Below are 16,159 nucleotides of genomic sequence, written 5' to 3'. Positions count from 1 at the left end.
GCTTTTCACACTTGCACACACACACACACACACACACACACACACACACACACACACACACACACACACACACACACACACACAAAGGCAAAGATCATATTTTATATGCATTTTAAAGCTCTCATTCGATAAAAAATAATTGTCATATTGCATAGACACCATGAAAATGTATTTGTAAGCTGATAAAATTATGTCCCTTGAGAAAAAGAGAGCTTATAAGCAAAATGTACACCTTCCATTAGTCATTAGACAAACTTGGGTTAGTAAAATTGTAGGAATGCACTTTACAATATATATAAGGGTATTTTGCATTTTGTCCAAGTGCATTTGTCACTTTTGTTGATCCCAATAAAATGTGTGAGCTGCCATGCAACATCTGTATATTTCTTCAGCAATTTGATCATGCGAGCTGAGTAACAGTATAATCTAACACAAATAAAATGAGTGTGTGCGTGTGTGTGTCAGTGTGTGTGTGTGTATGTGATGAGTTTTTTCATGAGCTGTATTCCTTTAAATCCAGTGAACAAAATTAATAACAAGTGAGGAAAATTACAAAGCAACAATTAGCATATCAAATGCTCATGAACAGACACACACACTCACAAATGCAACCGCACACTGACAGAAACTCTGATGGTAGCAATTCAACTTACATCCGTATCCACAAATAAATAGATGCACAACATGTTTTAACAGACACAAACTTACATGTAAGCAAAGAGGTTGTCTATCTCTCCATCCTATCATGGTATCATGCATTAAACTGTTGTTTTATTTGGCAATTATGAGATCACAACATTGTAGAATTATAAGCTTAAAGTTGTGCGTAAATGTATCTGTAATCCGCGCTTATAGTCTTCTCAAAGCCAAAATTTAAATCAAATCTGGTGTGTGTGTGTGTGTGTGTGTGTGTGTGTGTGTGTGTGTGTGTGTGTGTGTGTGTGCAAGTGTGCCTGCATGCGTGTGTACAGGTATATGTGCGTGCGTGCGTGCGTGAGAGAGAGAGAGAGAGAGAGAGAGAGAGAGAGAGAGAGAGAGAGAGAGAGAGAGAGAGAGAGAGAGAGAGAGAGAGAGAGAGAGAGAGAGAGAGAGAGAGAGGGGGGGGTGGGTGGGGGTTGTTCGGAGAGTAGCAATATGCATGTGTTCCTCTCTATTTGACTGTGTCTCTCTTTGCTTAGGTCACATTTCATCCGTGGATGATGGTGACTTTTTATTATGGCAATATATAACACATGGTCCCATGTAATAAATATGAATGTGCTTTCGAAATAATTTTGCTACAAAAATACTCATTGTATCACACCTAGGTAACAAAAAGTCCAAGAAATATCACAAAGTAAAGGACTAGTTTGTTTGTTTTGTTAGAAAAAAATCCTTAATGTATGATACACTACAATCACAACTTGATCACAAAAGTGCTATATTACCTAATCAATATGCCATCATCAATCATCCTTGAAGCCGTGTTTGAAAACGGCATCAACATACTGCGAGAACCATCGAAACATGTAGTTCCTGTCTCTGGGGATGCTGCCTTCAAGAAATCCAATATGGCCTCCATGTGCTGTGATCACCATGGCAATGTTGTCATTTTGCTTGGCCTTCTCAACTGGTATTGCTGCGACAAACAACAGAAAGATAAACAACTGTCCCATAGAGTACCTACTGAGATATACCCTAGTAGGCCCTTCTCTTAAAGGCACAGTCCTTCCAATGTTGAATTGAAAGTATTTGATCAATTCATTTCTTAAAAACGCCACTAGTGCATGATTGCATTTACCAATTTTTTTTTTTTTTTAAATCCCACTGTACTTAGGTTGTTTATTTTGGTATGTAACCAAGTGGTGGGATGTTCTAATCATATACATGTATATAAAAGCCTGGCCATATCTGAATGTGCCTTTATTATTCATAATGGCAGACCTACAATTCTTGTTTTTTGATTCACACAACATGTAGATGATGAAGTGGATAGGTCTGTCTTTATATCAGGGGTGGGACTCTCTTGTGATGAAAAAAGAGGAAATCCCTTTTTTCTAGGAGGGTTCGGGGGCATGCTCCCCCGTTTTATTTTAAATGGTACATTAAAATCTGTGCAATCTGGTGCATTTTGAGACTAAAATTCAACTCGTTTGGATCAGGTAAAAAAGACATTCTCCTCACCCCTCCCCCCCACCCCACTCCCCCACACCCCCCCCTCCCAAAAAAAAAAAAAAAATCCCAACCAAACATAAAAAACACTTTCACACAACAGTGGTAACATTGTAATGGTGCATATTTACGTAATGAACCATGTATCCATAATCCAATACTGGCAATAGTATGATCCAAGTGATCCAAGTATGAGCCTCAATGTATTGAGGCTCAACATGACTATTAGTTATCAGGAGTTTTCAGTCAGCACAATTTAACTCTCAGGCCTCCAGTGTTCTGTTCCATCTTCACTTCAAATGGGACGCAGAAAAATAGATTATTCCAGCGGAATTCGTAAGTTGTGTCCGCGGAAATCCGCGGATAAGTCCCACCCCTGTTATATATATGCAAACCAGAAGAACTGACCATCAAGAGGAGAAAAAGTATCATCCGCAGCATTTAGGGTCAGCACAGGGACGTGTAGCAGATGAATTTTGTGGTGAAGAGAGGCATCCTTGTAGTAATCCTCACAGGACTCATAGCCAAACTGTTTTGACGTAAATCTCTCATCAAACTCTCGTATAGTCCGGCTCTGAAGAAGAAAAACCATAAATACATCAACAACGAGAACGCAAATAACAACAGCAAAAACTAAATAAAAAAAGAATTGCAAGTTTATTGTTTAATAATCATCAATGCAAAACATCCCTAAACGTTTGATTAATGTAAATGTTTTGTTTTTTAGATGATAAAATGATAAATGAGAAAAAAAAATTATCCTTTTTTTATTCCTAATTTTGGAACTGAAGCAGTCTTACCTGTTTCAAACTTCAACAACTGCTAAAAAAGGACAAGATAAAGAGCACAGACAACTAAAACAACAAAGATTCATGTTTGTTTAGCAAGAAGCAACCCATGAACAAGGCTTTTCCAGTTCAAAGTTTTTGCAGCCTCCTCACATCCACATTTTGAGCCCTTACGCTACTTTTTCCCCCCGTCATACTTGGCAGTACTGGGATACTAATGATGTTAATTGCAATGCTGAAAACAAATTTATTTACCTTCAAAGCATGATCCACATCCACATCGTTCTTGAACATGTGGCCAGTGCTGAAAAATACAGACTACTTAGCATGAAAAAAATGTGCACTGGTGTTAAAGTTGGTCGAAATTCAGTCAACACACACACGCACACAAACACACACACTCTCTCTCTCTTTCACTTCTTCTTTTTCGTTCATGGGCTTAGACTCCCACGTTCACTCGTGTTTTTAGCACGAGTGGATTTTTACGTGTATGACCGTTTTTACCCTGCCATTCGGGCAGCATACGCCGATTTCAGGAGCATACCTGTCAAGTACTTTTGGCCTCTGACCATAGTAAATGGCATAAGAAACCATAGTTGGGGATCAAAAACCATAGTTAATGCGTGGATCAGGACAAACGCACAAATTCAACTTCTCACGCATACACACTAAACCAATCAGATTGGTTTTCGCAAACTAAAAGTAAAACACATAAATTCCTTTCTACACAAACTGCTCTGTATTTACCACTACATGTAATACATTTACACTGCACTCTTGTTCATTCATTTTTTTTTGTCACTTGTCACTTGATTTCTTTGTTGTATTCATCTGTGCAAATCTTTGCTTTGTCAATCATGCTGCCAGTCACCTTAAAATCATGGCAGCATGCATCAGAGTTAATTTTGACCTGCAAGAAGGCAGTCAGTGTGTCAGCTCCCAGACAGCTTCCAGCATTTGAAGGTGTTGCAGGGTTTCACTGCCAAATGGAAATTTATTCAACATTTTCCTCACACAGGCCAAGTAGAACTGGCGCACATCATGCCAGAACTTCTGTTGTGTGGCTGGTGCAAGCTCCTCCTCAGAAATGAATGAACGGCAGTCCATGCCAGAAAAAAAAAGAAAGAAAAAAAAAAAAAAAAAGTTTTTTTTTTTTTTTTTTTTAAATGCTGAAAATGCGTATGGTTTGTGGTATACGACGTAGGACCCAAAAAACACCGAAAAACCGTAAGAATTACGCAGAATGCGTATGACTTGACAGGTATGCGGGGAGGCATGCTGGGTATTTTCGTGTTTCTAAATATAACCCACCGAACTCTGACATGGATTACAGGATCTTTTCCGTGTGCACTTGGTCTTGTGCTTGCGTGTACACACGAAGGGGGTTAAGTCACCAGCAGGTCTGCACATAAGTTGACCTGGGAAATCGAAAAAATCTCCACTCTTAACCCACCACTCCAGGCTGCAGCGACCGGGATTCGAACTCACGACCTCGCGATTAGGAGGCCGACGTCTTACCACCACGCCACTGCGCCCGTCTCTCTCTTTCACTCTCTCTCTTCTCATTCTCATTGCAGTTTCAAAATTCTAAACAGGGGTGAAAGCTTGACTGTTTATATTTCAGGTTAGACTGTCAACTCAACAATGCGCCAGAAGGCTTCATTCACAAGTTTTACTTTGAATTGTCACATACATTCCATGAAAGCCGTGACAGAAAAGGGGACTCTCACTGAACAAAAGCGAAGAATAGTTGAAGTGCTACAGGGGTGGGCCCAGAGACATTTTGAAACTTATATCAAAACTGATCAAATCTGAGTCAAATTTCAGCTCCTTTATGGGTTTATTATTTTAACATTCCTCACAAATCTGCAAATTTGCGGAAAAAAGGGACCCCTGAAAAAAATCAAAGGCTTCACCTTTTTAATTTCTTGACCAAATTTCTGGCGAGGTATTTGTTGTAGAAGAGATAGCTCAGGGGTCTCTCCAGAGAATCGGCCGAGATCGGGAGATTCCAGGTGACGGAAATACACATTCCGGCACACAGGCCCGCTTCCTTCCCTTTATTTGCCAGATACTGGAACAGAATGACCCTGCAAAAAAAAAGAAGAATGTTTAGCTCTCTTATTTCTTTTGAACTTTTTTTGCTTACATGTGTATATAGCTCTTGTCTTATCAGCATTCACAAAGATCAATGCATGAGCACACAGGTTAAAGATGACAGAAAAACACATATGAGGAGGACAATGTCTCCAATGGAAAAAAAAAACCATCACAACAATGCATGCATCTCCGCATAATTAAGACAACTTGTTTCTTGTCACGTGTCACATGAAAAAATAAAAACACAACACAACACAGCATCAGAACTAAACTGACGAATATCTATGGCAGCAGCAGCTAGAAGATGAAGAAAAAGAAAGACAACTCTTACGCGCCAAGAGAGACGCCAACGCCCATGATCTTGGCATTAGGAAACGTCTTGTTGATGTGACTGACGACACACTCTAGATCCTCTGTGTTGGTTGCACAGTATGTACGAGGAGTCTGTACAAACAATGAAAATGTTTTGCGCATAAAGTTTTAAAATGGGTTTATTTTAATTTATGCTTTCAAAGAAATACAAGGTTTAAAAATGAATGGCTGATATACAATTTGTTTAAAGGCAACACACATGCACATATACATCTGAGAAAAACAAAAATAAAATAAATAAAAACCGAAGATTTGTTGTTGTTGATTGTTTGTGGGTAGATGAAACAGACTTAGAGAGAGAGAGAGAGAGAGAGCGAGAGAGAGACACAGAGAGAGAGAGAGAGAGAGAGAGAGAGAGAGAGAGAGAGAGAGAGAGACAGCGAGAGAGAGAGACAGCAAGAGTGAGAGACAGCCACCCCCCCCAACACACACAGTATACACATGCTCAAAACTATATGCAGGAGAGAATTTAGTGTGCTTCAAACTCTTTCTGAAACACACAGATCAACAGACAAGCACACACACACGTTTACAGTCACACAGAGTCAAAAACAGTTGAACCTACTAAGAGATCAGCTCCACCTTGGCCTCTGTTGTTAAAGACCACACACCTGTCACAAACAGTCAACGTATCAATCAATGTATCGCGTCAGTTTCTGTATTCAAGGTATTGTGAATAGACGTTTTTCGGAAATGACTCTTGTCAGAGTAAGAGCCCCTTTACCTCAGACAAGCTTTTCACAACATCCGAAGCATGTTCCACGCTTCCGATCGGCTGTATCCTGCGATCGGGATGAACAACTTACTCTGATGTGTATGCTATGCAGTGTCCACTATAAATATGTTACCTCCCGATGTTGTGAAAAGCTTGTGCGAAGTAAAGGGTTTTTTATTCTTCCAGACCGCTGATAATACGGAGTTATTTTTGAAAAATCGTCCATTAGTAAATTAAGTATTAGGACAACCAGTGCATACCCAGATAATTACTCAATGATTTAGCCTTACAAAGTGTATGCTCACAAAGTTACAGCATGGTTTCACCAATGGAAATTAACAATGATGTATTTGACATATATATATTAAGTGTCACGGTTTTAGTGACATGGATTGAGAAAGGAACACTCTGTGGGGTGCCTTTCTCGAATTGCAACGAAAAGCGCCTGTGCTTTTGGCGACGGGCTGGTTTCTGCTGACCGAGCTTGGCACGGGGATTTCGTTTTCTGCACGCCTGGCTGGCATGCAAGGGACGACATTGTGTACAGGGGTTCCACGTGCGTGATTTTGCTGTCTGGACAAAATCAACTGGGAACTGAGCTGTACGTGTGACGATAGTGATTGGTCGCTAGAGTCACGTGATGTTTTTCAAGGTGTTTTGAGGAGGACTTGAAACGACACACTTGAGCATTGAGCAGCAAGAGAGAAGTGTTGGTGTCTTTTTCCTAAGAGTTTGATGGTATTCAACACGGGACATTAGATCAGTACAGTAGGGCTTTTAGGAACGTCAAGAAGGGACCACTTTTCGCTGTTTACATGTTGCTGACGACGAGGTTGTCAGGTTGTTTCTTGGCTGAGCGGGGGAAAAATTCTCACGCATGAAGTAAAATTCAGCACAAGAGTGTGGCAGGAAATTCGTCGACGGACGATAGCCATACAAAAGAAGCGGATTCGCTTAAAGGAGAGTTACTTACATTAGGCTGTTGAGCTTATTTCCTACTTATCGGATTCAGCGGTTTTTTACTACTCATCGGATTCAGCGGTATCTACTACTCAGCGGTAACCGGAACATCTTTATCTGGTATCTACTACCTACATAACCTGATGTCGCGGAGCTGTATGCTGTAACCTGGTGTCGTGGTGCTGTATGCTGTTGCTGCTGCTGGGATAACCGGTGAGGCCGTCACCGTCTGCAGGGGTCTTCCGGCAGGCTGTGACGTCACCTACACGACCACCCGTTGTCTTCAGCAGCTGAGTGAGGCGCCTGATTTCCCCACGATTCCCTGCTTCGTTCCATGCCAGCCGGCACTCCAATCAACGAAGCAGTAGTGGGGAAGGATTATTTACGGGTCGCCCACTCCGTAACTAAAAGCTAAGTGTACCGTGCCATTGCGCCCTTTTACCACCAAGTCATCTTTTACTATTTGTGATTATATTTGAGTGGTGACGACGTGGGTTGTGACAACTGCATTTAACCAGCGCTTTTTACAGACAGCTATCTTTCCTGTCTTTACACGAGATCAGCGTGTATATTTTCTAAACTTTAACTGGCATTTTTTGTCAGTGACCCCTTTTTTACGTTTTGAACGTAAAAACATCTTTTGGAGTGAAGTCTCGAGGGAGGTGGCGAGATAGTATATAAACAGGCGTCTGAAACTTATACTTTTGTTGATTCTATCTATTTGTATGACTGCGAGAGTGGATCGTGGTGTGGTTAGTTAGTTAGCAGTAACTAACCGTTCATAATCACCTTATGTGATCTATTAAAACGTGACATTAAGGAACTTAAATTACTGTCAAAGAGTGTACTTGAAGGATATACAGACCTGTAGCCCAACTCAAGGGTCTCCTGGACCATATGTAGCACATAGTTCTCATCACTGGCACCTGCAGAATACAATGAAAATAAGTAAGTGACTTTCAAGAAACTGCAAACTAGTACAATCATGCAAGTAAATAGGGAATTATTATGTCAACAATCTAAAGTCTTCTTGCAACTGAACATGTTTGAGAGTTAATATCAAGGTTCAAGTTGTTGCTGTCAATTCTGCAGTCCTGTTCTGCAAAAGACACATTTTCTGCTTTATAAAATTAATTCACCAACAACAACATCATATTCTGCACAGACAAAAGGCATGCTGCAGATATTGGGTGCGTGTCCATCTGGAGGTGACATTTTTATCCCTGATTTAGAGCCTGGATAGATCTGTCGTGGTTAATACCCACAGTAAGAACATATGCCAGAAGGAGAGTATCTTTAAAGCGTACCATCCTCACTCTCTCACCTGTAAGTCCAGGTAGCAGTATGACAGTGGGGCGGGAGGAGGAGGGGATGGGGGAGTTGTCGTTATCAGCCCAGTCCAGTTTCACCTGTCCTCCATCAGGCAGCGGCAACAACTCCCTGATCGGGAAACACACAACAAAAACATAATCTAAATGAATAAATAAATAAACCCATTGATTAATAAACCAAATGATAAATAGAGGGGGGAAAACAAATATATATATACTAGAATGAATACCCGCTTCGCCGGGTAGCCGGCTTCGCCGGGAAGAAGTACTTAGAGCCGTACGCCGGCTTCGCCGGGTCCGAACAATGGACCCGCCAAGCTTAGGTCCCTCCCAGATTCGTGGAATGGGAACAGCACGAAAATGATTCAGTGGCCATAATGCCATTCCTGACCATATCGAGTCCCATCCTTGTCGACGAATGTAACCGTGTTAATCACCTTTGGAGGCGAACTCCACTCAAACAGGATTGAGCAATTTAGAGCTTATCTGTAAGCCCTTTTGAACTGTTATGGCTTCTCAAAGGAAGGCCAGTACATACAAATACACAAAAGCCGCCAGACCACATCACAAACAGAACTGAACAATCCCCAGGTGTTGCTCACATAGAGAGACACACACACACACACACACACACACACAAACACAGAGAAGCCGTATCTATAGAGAGATAGATGACAGTGTATTTTTCGCGTGGCTATAAATTGATTCGACCTTTGCACTTTTACAGTGAGGATAATTTACGGGTCCAATTTACGTTCTGGACACTGCGGTGACCTTCTAAAAATAGTAACAGAACGCCGGGAATATCCGAAGATGCCCCATAGTGCACCATACGAAGGAAGGGAGGTAAACCTGGAGAAGATGAGAAGATAAGGAAGAGTTACTTATAATGGTGAAATGAACACAAAAACCAAAATCGGTTCAGCGCTGCGCGCTGAGAGCACGTGTTGAAATATCTCATCGATGATATTGTGTCCGGGGTGTAGCTGAATACGGTGTCCAAATTTGAAAAAGATCCACCGAGAACTTTGGCTTTGGTGTGTCGGTATGGGGGCCCGGGTAGCTGAGGTGGAACCAAAATAGCTGAGGTGGAACCAAAATCGGTTCAGCGCTGCGCGCTGAAAGCACGTGTTGAAATATCGACCAGGTTGTGTCCTGTCCCGGGTCTACCTGAATATGCCCACCAAATTTGAAGCAGATCCATCGAGAACTTTGGCCGTGCATCGCGAACTCACACACAGACACACACACAGACACAAGTCGTATATATATATAGATAGATGTACCCATTGATAAATAAATAAATAAATAAATAAATAAATACATGATCCCATCCCAGGCATGGGGATTCCAAAATAGAAAAAAACTCTGAAAATGGAAAATGTTAATAGTAAATTTTCATTTGATTAATATACTTACCCAATTCTCATAAATGCATTGACTTCAATCTCACATGCTAGATGTCGAAAAACCCTCCCATCCATCCCCGCTACTTAATTTCCTACTGGTTTTTGAGAAGTCTCAAATGATTATTCCGGATGCCGGCGCTCACGTGGTGCACAGTGGGTTATGGGTAACCAGGTGGGACAGGGCATAGCAACGGATATGGCGTCTGTTTTTAGCTTGGTTACCACCCTTGCAAGGCAGGTAATTTGAGTAGTTTTTCGACATCTATGATCTAGCATGTGAGATTGAAGTCAATGCATTTATGAGAATTGGGGTAAGAATATGTAATTTAATAGGCCGAGGTCCAGGGTCCGCCTAGGCCCCGGCAGGGTACAGGGGCAGAGCCCCGTTGGGGGGACCAGGGGGCCAAAGCCCGCCGGATGGAAAATGAATTTTAGCATTTTAGACCAATACTTTGATAGTTCTCGTGTAAGCAAATAATGGATCGAGAGACAAAAGTATACATATAATTTAATTTACTTTTTTTTTGTCGCGGACAATTTTTTATTTTTGCTGAAACGTCATTTCCTTTTTGCGGAAATCCGTGAATTCGCGGACAATTCCCATACCTGCATCCATAGACACCCACCAGCCAAGACCCCCAGCTATAAGTTAAATGATTGGCCCAAATCAAACAAATTCAATGTTTCAGATTCCCCAACCGACCCTCTTTTTCCCTCTCGACCCTAAACCTTGTTTCGGCCCTCCTCCTAAAAAACATTAATTAAAAAATGAAATAAAACAAATCAATTTTGCATCCTTGGCAAGGACGTTTCTCTTCTCCAACATTCAGAGAACAGAGCTCGCATGATTTCTGGCCCATAAAAAGACATAATTGAGACTGTGTAAATAAAAAATCAAACTTTAATTAAAAAAAAAAGGAGCCGACCAACTTTTTTTGGCCGCATCATCGAAATTTAAAAAAACATTTTCTTTGGCCTTGAATAGGAGAGAGGTCCTACCCGCGATAGTCAACATGTGGCCACGACTGTACAAGGGCTCGTAGCAGAGTCATGACGTGCGCCTGGAAGCACCACCATGTGGGCCAGTAGTACTCCCTGGCCACCGGACAGTGTCGCTCGATCAGCTTCTGCAGTCTCTTGTCTCCACAGGCAATCTGAGGTCTCTGCACATAAAGCAACACATATATATATAATTTATGTGGAGAAATATTTCTGATGGGGTTTTTAAATTCTAGGATGATAGGAAGATGTACAGTCCGTGATTACCCGCTTCGCCGGGTACCGGCTTCGCCTGGGAAGAAGTAGAGCCGAATACCCGGCTTCACCAGGTACCCGGCTTTGCCGGGTGAGTGGTGCACCGTACAACGGCTTCGCCGGGTACCTGGCTTTGCCGGGTGAGTGGCGCACTGTACGCGATTGACGCCACACGAAGGGAGGGAGATAAACGCGCAAAACACTGGAGAAGATAAGGATGAGTTACTGGGAATGGATGTACAGAAAAACCATAAAAACTAAAATCGGTTCAGCGCTGCGCGCTGAGAGCACATGTTGAAAATTTTCATCGACCAGATTGTGTCCGGGGTCTACCTGAATATGCCCACCAAATTTGAAGCAGATCCATCGAGAACTTTGGCCGTGAATCGTGAACACAGACAGACAGACAGACACACACAAGCCGTATATAGATATAGATATAAATATATATATCCAATCCAGGTTTTTGTTTCTATGCCCAAGATGGTAAGTCCTCAAAGGTCACTTCCACCGACCACTGGATTACATCAACAAGTCTGAAATACAGCGCTTTCAAAATTTCCTGGTCTTTTTGCAAAAAAATGTAGAACATAAATTAATTGATGATAAAATCATAAAACAGGTTTGTATATAAAATTTAGATAAGGCAAAACAAACAAAAAAGTCTGTTTACGGTAACATTACATAGGCACAAAAAAAATAGGGTCGGTAGGTCGGGATTTTTTTTTTCCCCAAAAAAACCCATATTTTTTAAGTTACTTTGCCAAAAAACAAAGACTTTTTTTTATTTGTATTTTTTCTAAAATGTTTTTAAAATTTCTTCTAAATGCCATAAAAAAAGTCTTGGGTCGTGGAAAAAATAGGGTCGGTCGGGATACCGTAAACAGACTATTTTTTTGTGTGGCCTAAAGCAGATTATCAAAAAGTTCTTTTCTTGCTTGATAATTAAGTTCTTGTTACATGCATCAGAGAAATGTGATCTGTTCAAATAATAAAAGTAATAATACAAATTTGATGTGTCTATTAATATCAATGTTTGCATTGGACAAAGTCGACTTCGCAAAGCCTACTTCGCGAAGCTCGTTGCACAAAGCTTTGGCCCTGAATTTTTGGTAAAAAGACTTTGCGAAGGGCTCAGTTAAGGATGGTCTTTACCTTTACAACCACACACAAGTAGTATGCTGCGTAGAGACTCCCAACAGCAAACGTGAGAGGGAGGGCTGGTCTGTCCTGCAAATACTGAAGAATTCTGCCTGAGGTATCCATGACTGGAAAAAAGAAAACAACGAATTTAACTATCATTTCTAAATATTGAATCGTAGTCATAACAATACTCAACAGTGTTTTCAGGCCTGGGTCTTTGGTTATTGAAGCATTCTATCTTTTATCAAACGTATTGGTCTAGCTGACACCTGGCCAGTCGGCAGTCCAATTGTTTTGACATGTGATGTACTACGGAGGTATGTGTTCTGACCACCAATTTTCCTCCTAAACGGACAAAGCCAGGAGATTTGGTTGGGCCTATACTGTCATTCCAGATTCAACTGACCTTTTGTGGTCTGCTGGGAACAACACAGCTGCAGTTGTTCAGCTGTACCACGCTGCAACACTGAACAATACAAACAGTTGTTCTTCCCACGATCCACAATAGAGTGGAATCACCTGGACAACACAGTTGTCCACTCAGCATCTACTGAGGCATTCAAGGCGGCGCTGACTACCAGCCGCCGATAAACGACGTCGTTGCGCACACCCACCCGTCGCGCCAAAGCCAGCAATCTGGATGCTAGCGACGTAACCCACAGATACAGATACAGGTTGCTCACTGCTAAGAGTACATGCATGGTTCCACGGTCTAGTACTTATTTAACATGAATGCCCCCTGATTCCAGGCTTAAAAAGAAACCCCTGCATCTAAATAAGTTTGGTTATAACTTACTTAATTTCGGTGATAACTTACTGAGCCATGATTTTTTCCCCCATTTTATGGTACTTAATTAAAAGTGGAAATGCAATTACTAAATAAAATGTCATCTTCTAAACTTAAATGAGTAACTTACTGACTGAATCATGATTTTTTTCATTCTATATCTATCACTTAATTAAAAGTGGCAATACAATTACAAAAAGTGCAATCTTCATAACTAAATCTTCAACAACTTACTGAGTCATGATTTTGTTTTCTTTCATGTTATGCTAAAAGTGGTACTGGTAGTGGAATTACTTAACAAATCTTCATCTTCTGACCTAAATCTCCAATGACTGGTTCGGTTAAGTATTGCAACTAAGGTTTTTTTTTCATCACAGACTCCAATACTAGTGCAAATGTTCTAGTCCACTAACTTATTGTCAGGTTGTATTGTTCATAGTGCACTTTACCCTTTTGAACTATAACTTAAAGGGCACGGCTCTTTTGGAAATTCAGTTTTTCAATGAAATGTTTAGATATGAATCCTCCTTCGCGGCCATCCGTTGAATTGTAAGATGTTGAATAAAAGAATTTTACTTCAAGAACATAATTTGACACATAAACTCGCCCATAAACTCTTACCTTTCCGTGTGTCAAGTACGCCCCGTGAAGTTTTACTTTCTATCTCAAAATGAAGGGAAGCAACTCCCAGCACCGAGTCTAATTTTCATCTTATTACTAAATATCAACCAAAAGCACACACTTCACAATCAAACAAACAAAAAAAGGCAAATGTTCACAGAGACAATGGCAAAAACGATGACAATGACAATTCTTTATTTTGCGAGGGTAACAGAATAAGTAGGTATACTTTTTTGCATCTGGCCCTCGCCCTAAAGAGGGACTAATCTACTATTATAAGTTTATAACTACTAAAAACTCATTACATGAATACCGGGCATAACTAGTAAAAGAATAAAAACGTATGTACAACCACAAGAAGTGCATTATATAGAAACATTGTAGTTCATAAGTGTTTAAGACTGAGTGTAAAGCAAACATTCGCAAATCGGCAAACGTAAAGTCAGAATACTGTGCAATAATACATTACCTCTGCATAACGATGGATGCTCAGTGCGCAAAAACGTCATTATCACTGTCGTCAAAATAAACGATAATTCAAAAAATGAATAACTGTATCCGAAAAGAACATACCAATCAGGATTATTTTCATATATTTCCAGGGAGACAGAGACAATGACAAATCTGTATTTTTTTAGGGTAAAATAAAGATTTGAGAGAGAGAGATTGAAAGAGCGAGAGAGAGAGAGAGAGACAGAGAGTGAGAGAGAGAGACTGAGAGAGAGAGACTGAGAGAGAGAGAGAGAGAGAGAGAGAGAGAGAGAGAGAGAGAGAGAGAGACTGGAGACTGACGGAGACTGAGAGGGAGAAGGAGAGAGACTGAGGGGGGGGGGGGGACTTGGGGGGGGGGGGGGGCTGGTTGCAATTGCATTTGTACCCTGGGCCAGTTGCTGAACCACGATTGTTAGACCTAACTTCACAGGTTTGTAAAATAATCAAGTAGGTGAATGTCAGACTTTCAGTGTCTCTTATCTTCAGGTGACAACCCAGCCCACCCTTTCTCTCTCTCTCTCTCTCTCTTTAACACAATCAACAAAATGTTTTGAAATTTTTTTTTCTTTTTCTATTTGCTTTTTTTTTTAATCGACAATTCCCTGCATGGTGTTTACCACAACCATATGAATGAGACATTCGTAAAAATAGAAAACCAAATCAAACAAGTTTGAGCTGAGAAACACACATGACTGTGTGACAGATATTCACCTATTCAGTTGTGAGAATGCTGGCCAGTGCACATGGCTGCATAAAGCCAGTGTAAAGATCTCATTTTACTCATAAAAACATTTTTCTCACCGGATTTCATATGGTTTTGATCTTGCAAAAATTCTACACTGACTATCCCCCTCCCATCCCAATAACGACCAGACTTGAAATTAAATATTTAACACTCACCTTCTTTCTTTAATTAGGAAATCAGTGTCTGTGTCCTGTGCCTATGAGTGTGCATATCCTGTCTATGCGTATGACACTCTTTTTGTTTTTAAAGCTGGTTAACCGGTTGTTTTCCAATCATATGATTTCTGTACATCTTTCAGTTCTTTAAAGCTACTATTTGTACTTCAGTTAGAACCATCCACTATATAGATTCCACATGAAAAGCAAAGCGGCAGAGAGCGGCTTGGAAGGCCCGTGCCACGCCTCGAGGATGTTGAAGTTGCCTAGACTACACACACTATGAACGTATTTCTTTATGTGAATAATTATACATGGTTTCAAACAATATCGATTAGGAAACTCTACACAGTTCTTCTTGAATGTAAATAAATAAATAAAATAAAATGGAAAAGAATAAATTCGTCTGGCGTATTTACGTCACTGTTACTTTCTGACGTACTAAGGTTTACGTCATTTTCACTCTCGTTCTTCTACCCACAGGCACGCAATTCCATTCATACATTCATTCGAATACACCACAGGCACACGATTCAAGTTAGGCATTTATTCGTTCAGACTGTCGAGGGGCTCAATAATTAGGTCCCTGACAAGGGAAACCTTTCAAACCAAAGCAAGGATAGTTAACATGTTTTAGGGATCGAGCCTCAACCAAAACCAGGCACTAAGCCAAAGTTTGGATTCTGCCGGTGTAACACGACCTGTGGTCAGTCCAGCTGTCGGTAGAGGTGGGTTACCGTGGCAACGCCCTGTTGGGGGGTCTGGGGGGCAAAGCCCCCCTGAAGCTGAAGAATTTTAGCTATCTTATAAACAATTTGTTGCTTATCCTTGATTTTAAACATGATCAACTGGTGTCAGCAACCACTCATTATTTCTTTTAAAGTTAGTATTAAATAATGGCAATGTATCTTCCATGATATCGCTGCTCCCGACATCATATAGTATGGTTAGAAGAAAGACATGTCACAATCATGTTGGTTTTTTGGTGTTTTTTGTTTTTTTATTACAGCCGAGGACTCGAGGGGGGGGGGGGGGGGGGGTCCGGTCCAGAACCCCAGTAACCACCCCCCTAATCCGCCCCTGTGTGTATTGTTGTTGTTGTTGTTGTTGTTGTTGTTGTTGTTGTTTGTTGTTGT

The 16,159-nt window shown here is 40.9% G+C and overlaps 2 protein-coding genes across 4 annotated transcripts in view; both read right to left on the bottom strand.

The window, feature by feature from the left end:
• LOC138980066 (proteoglycan 4-like) overlaps nucleotides 1-16,159 on the bottom strand; it is a gene marked incomplete at its 5' end in the record, with an annotated part of 113,132 nt that overhangs the window by 21,108 nt on the left and 75,865 nt on the right.
• On the bottom strand, nucleotides 1,170-15,366 carry LOC138980059 (phospholipase ABHD3-like). Of its 3 annotated transcripts, XM_070352855.1 has the most exons (12): nucleotides 15,024-15,366; nucleotides 14,101-14,145; nucleotides 12,236-12,348; nucleotides 10,826-10,989; nucleotides 8,411-8,526; nucleotides 7,952-8,012; nucleotides 5,977-6,022; nucleotides 5,371-5,483; nucleotides 4,856-5,029; nucleotides 3,195-3,243; nucleotides 2,560-2,725; nucleotides 1,170-1,618 (listed from the first exon to the last, which is right to left on the bottom strand). In XM_070352855.1, the coding sequence occupies exons 2-12, from the start codon at nucleotides 14,138-14,140 to the stop codon at nucleotides 1,446-1,448; spliced, it is 1,215 nt and encodes a 404-aa protein (XP_070208956.1). In that variant the 5' UTR covers nucleotides 14,141-14,145; nucleotides 15,024-15,366; the 3' UTR covers nucleotides 1,170-1,445. The 3 variants fall into 3 exon arrangements, with proteins under 3 accessions (XP_070208956.1, XP_070208957.1, XP_070208958.1); XM_070352856.1 differs by lacking the exon at nucleotides 14,101-14,145 and having other exon boundaries at nucleotides 15,024-15,364; XM_070352857.1 differs by lacking the exons at nucleotides 14,101-14,145; nucleotides 15,024-15,366 and adding an exon at nucleotides 13,632-13,695.

The sequence above is a fragment of the Littorina saxatilis genome, linkage group LG11, assembly GCF_037325665.1.
Source record: "Littorina saxatilis isolate snail1 linkage group LG11, US_GU_Lsax_2.0, whole genome shotgun sequence".
Classification (NCBI taxonomy): domain Eukaryota; kingdom Metazoa; phylum Mollusca; class Gastropoda; order Littorinimorpha; family Littorinidae; genus Littorina; species Littorina saxatilis.
Note: the sequence above shows the minus strand (reverse complement) of the source record. Positions and strands in the feature narration are given on the sequence as shown.

Bases quoted from the DNA above. Each gene is read 5' to 3' on its own strand.
- LOC138980059 (XM_070352855.1), bottom strand. From the start codon at position 14,140: ATGACGTTTTTGCGCACTGAGCATCCATCGTTATGCAGAG. The intron at 8,527-10,825 runs GTAGGACCTCTC...TTTCCCGATCAG, and splicing joins CCACATGTTGACTATCGCGG to GGAGTTGTTGCCGCTGCCTG. The intron at 5,030-5,370 runs GTAAGAGTTGTC...TTTTTTTTGCAG, and splicing joins GTTGGCGTCTCTCTTGGCGC to GGTCATTCTGTTCCAGTATC.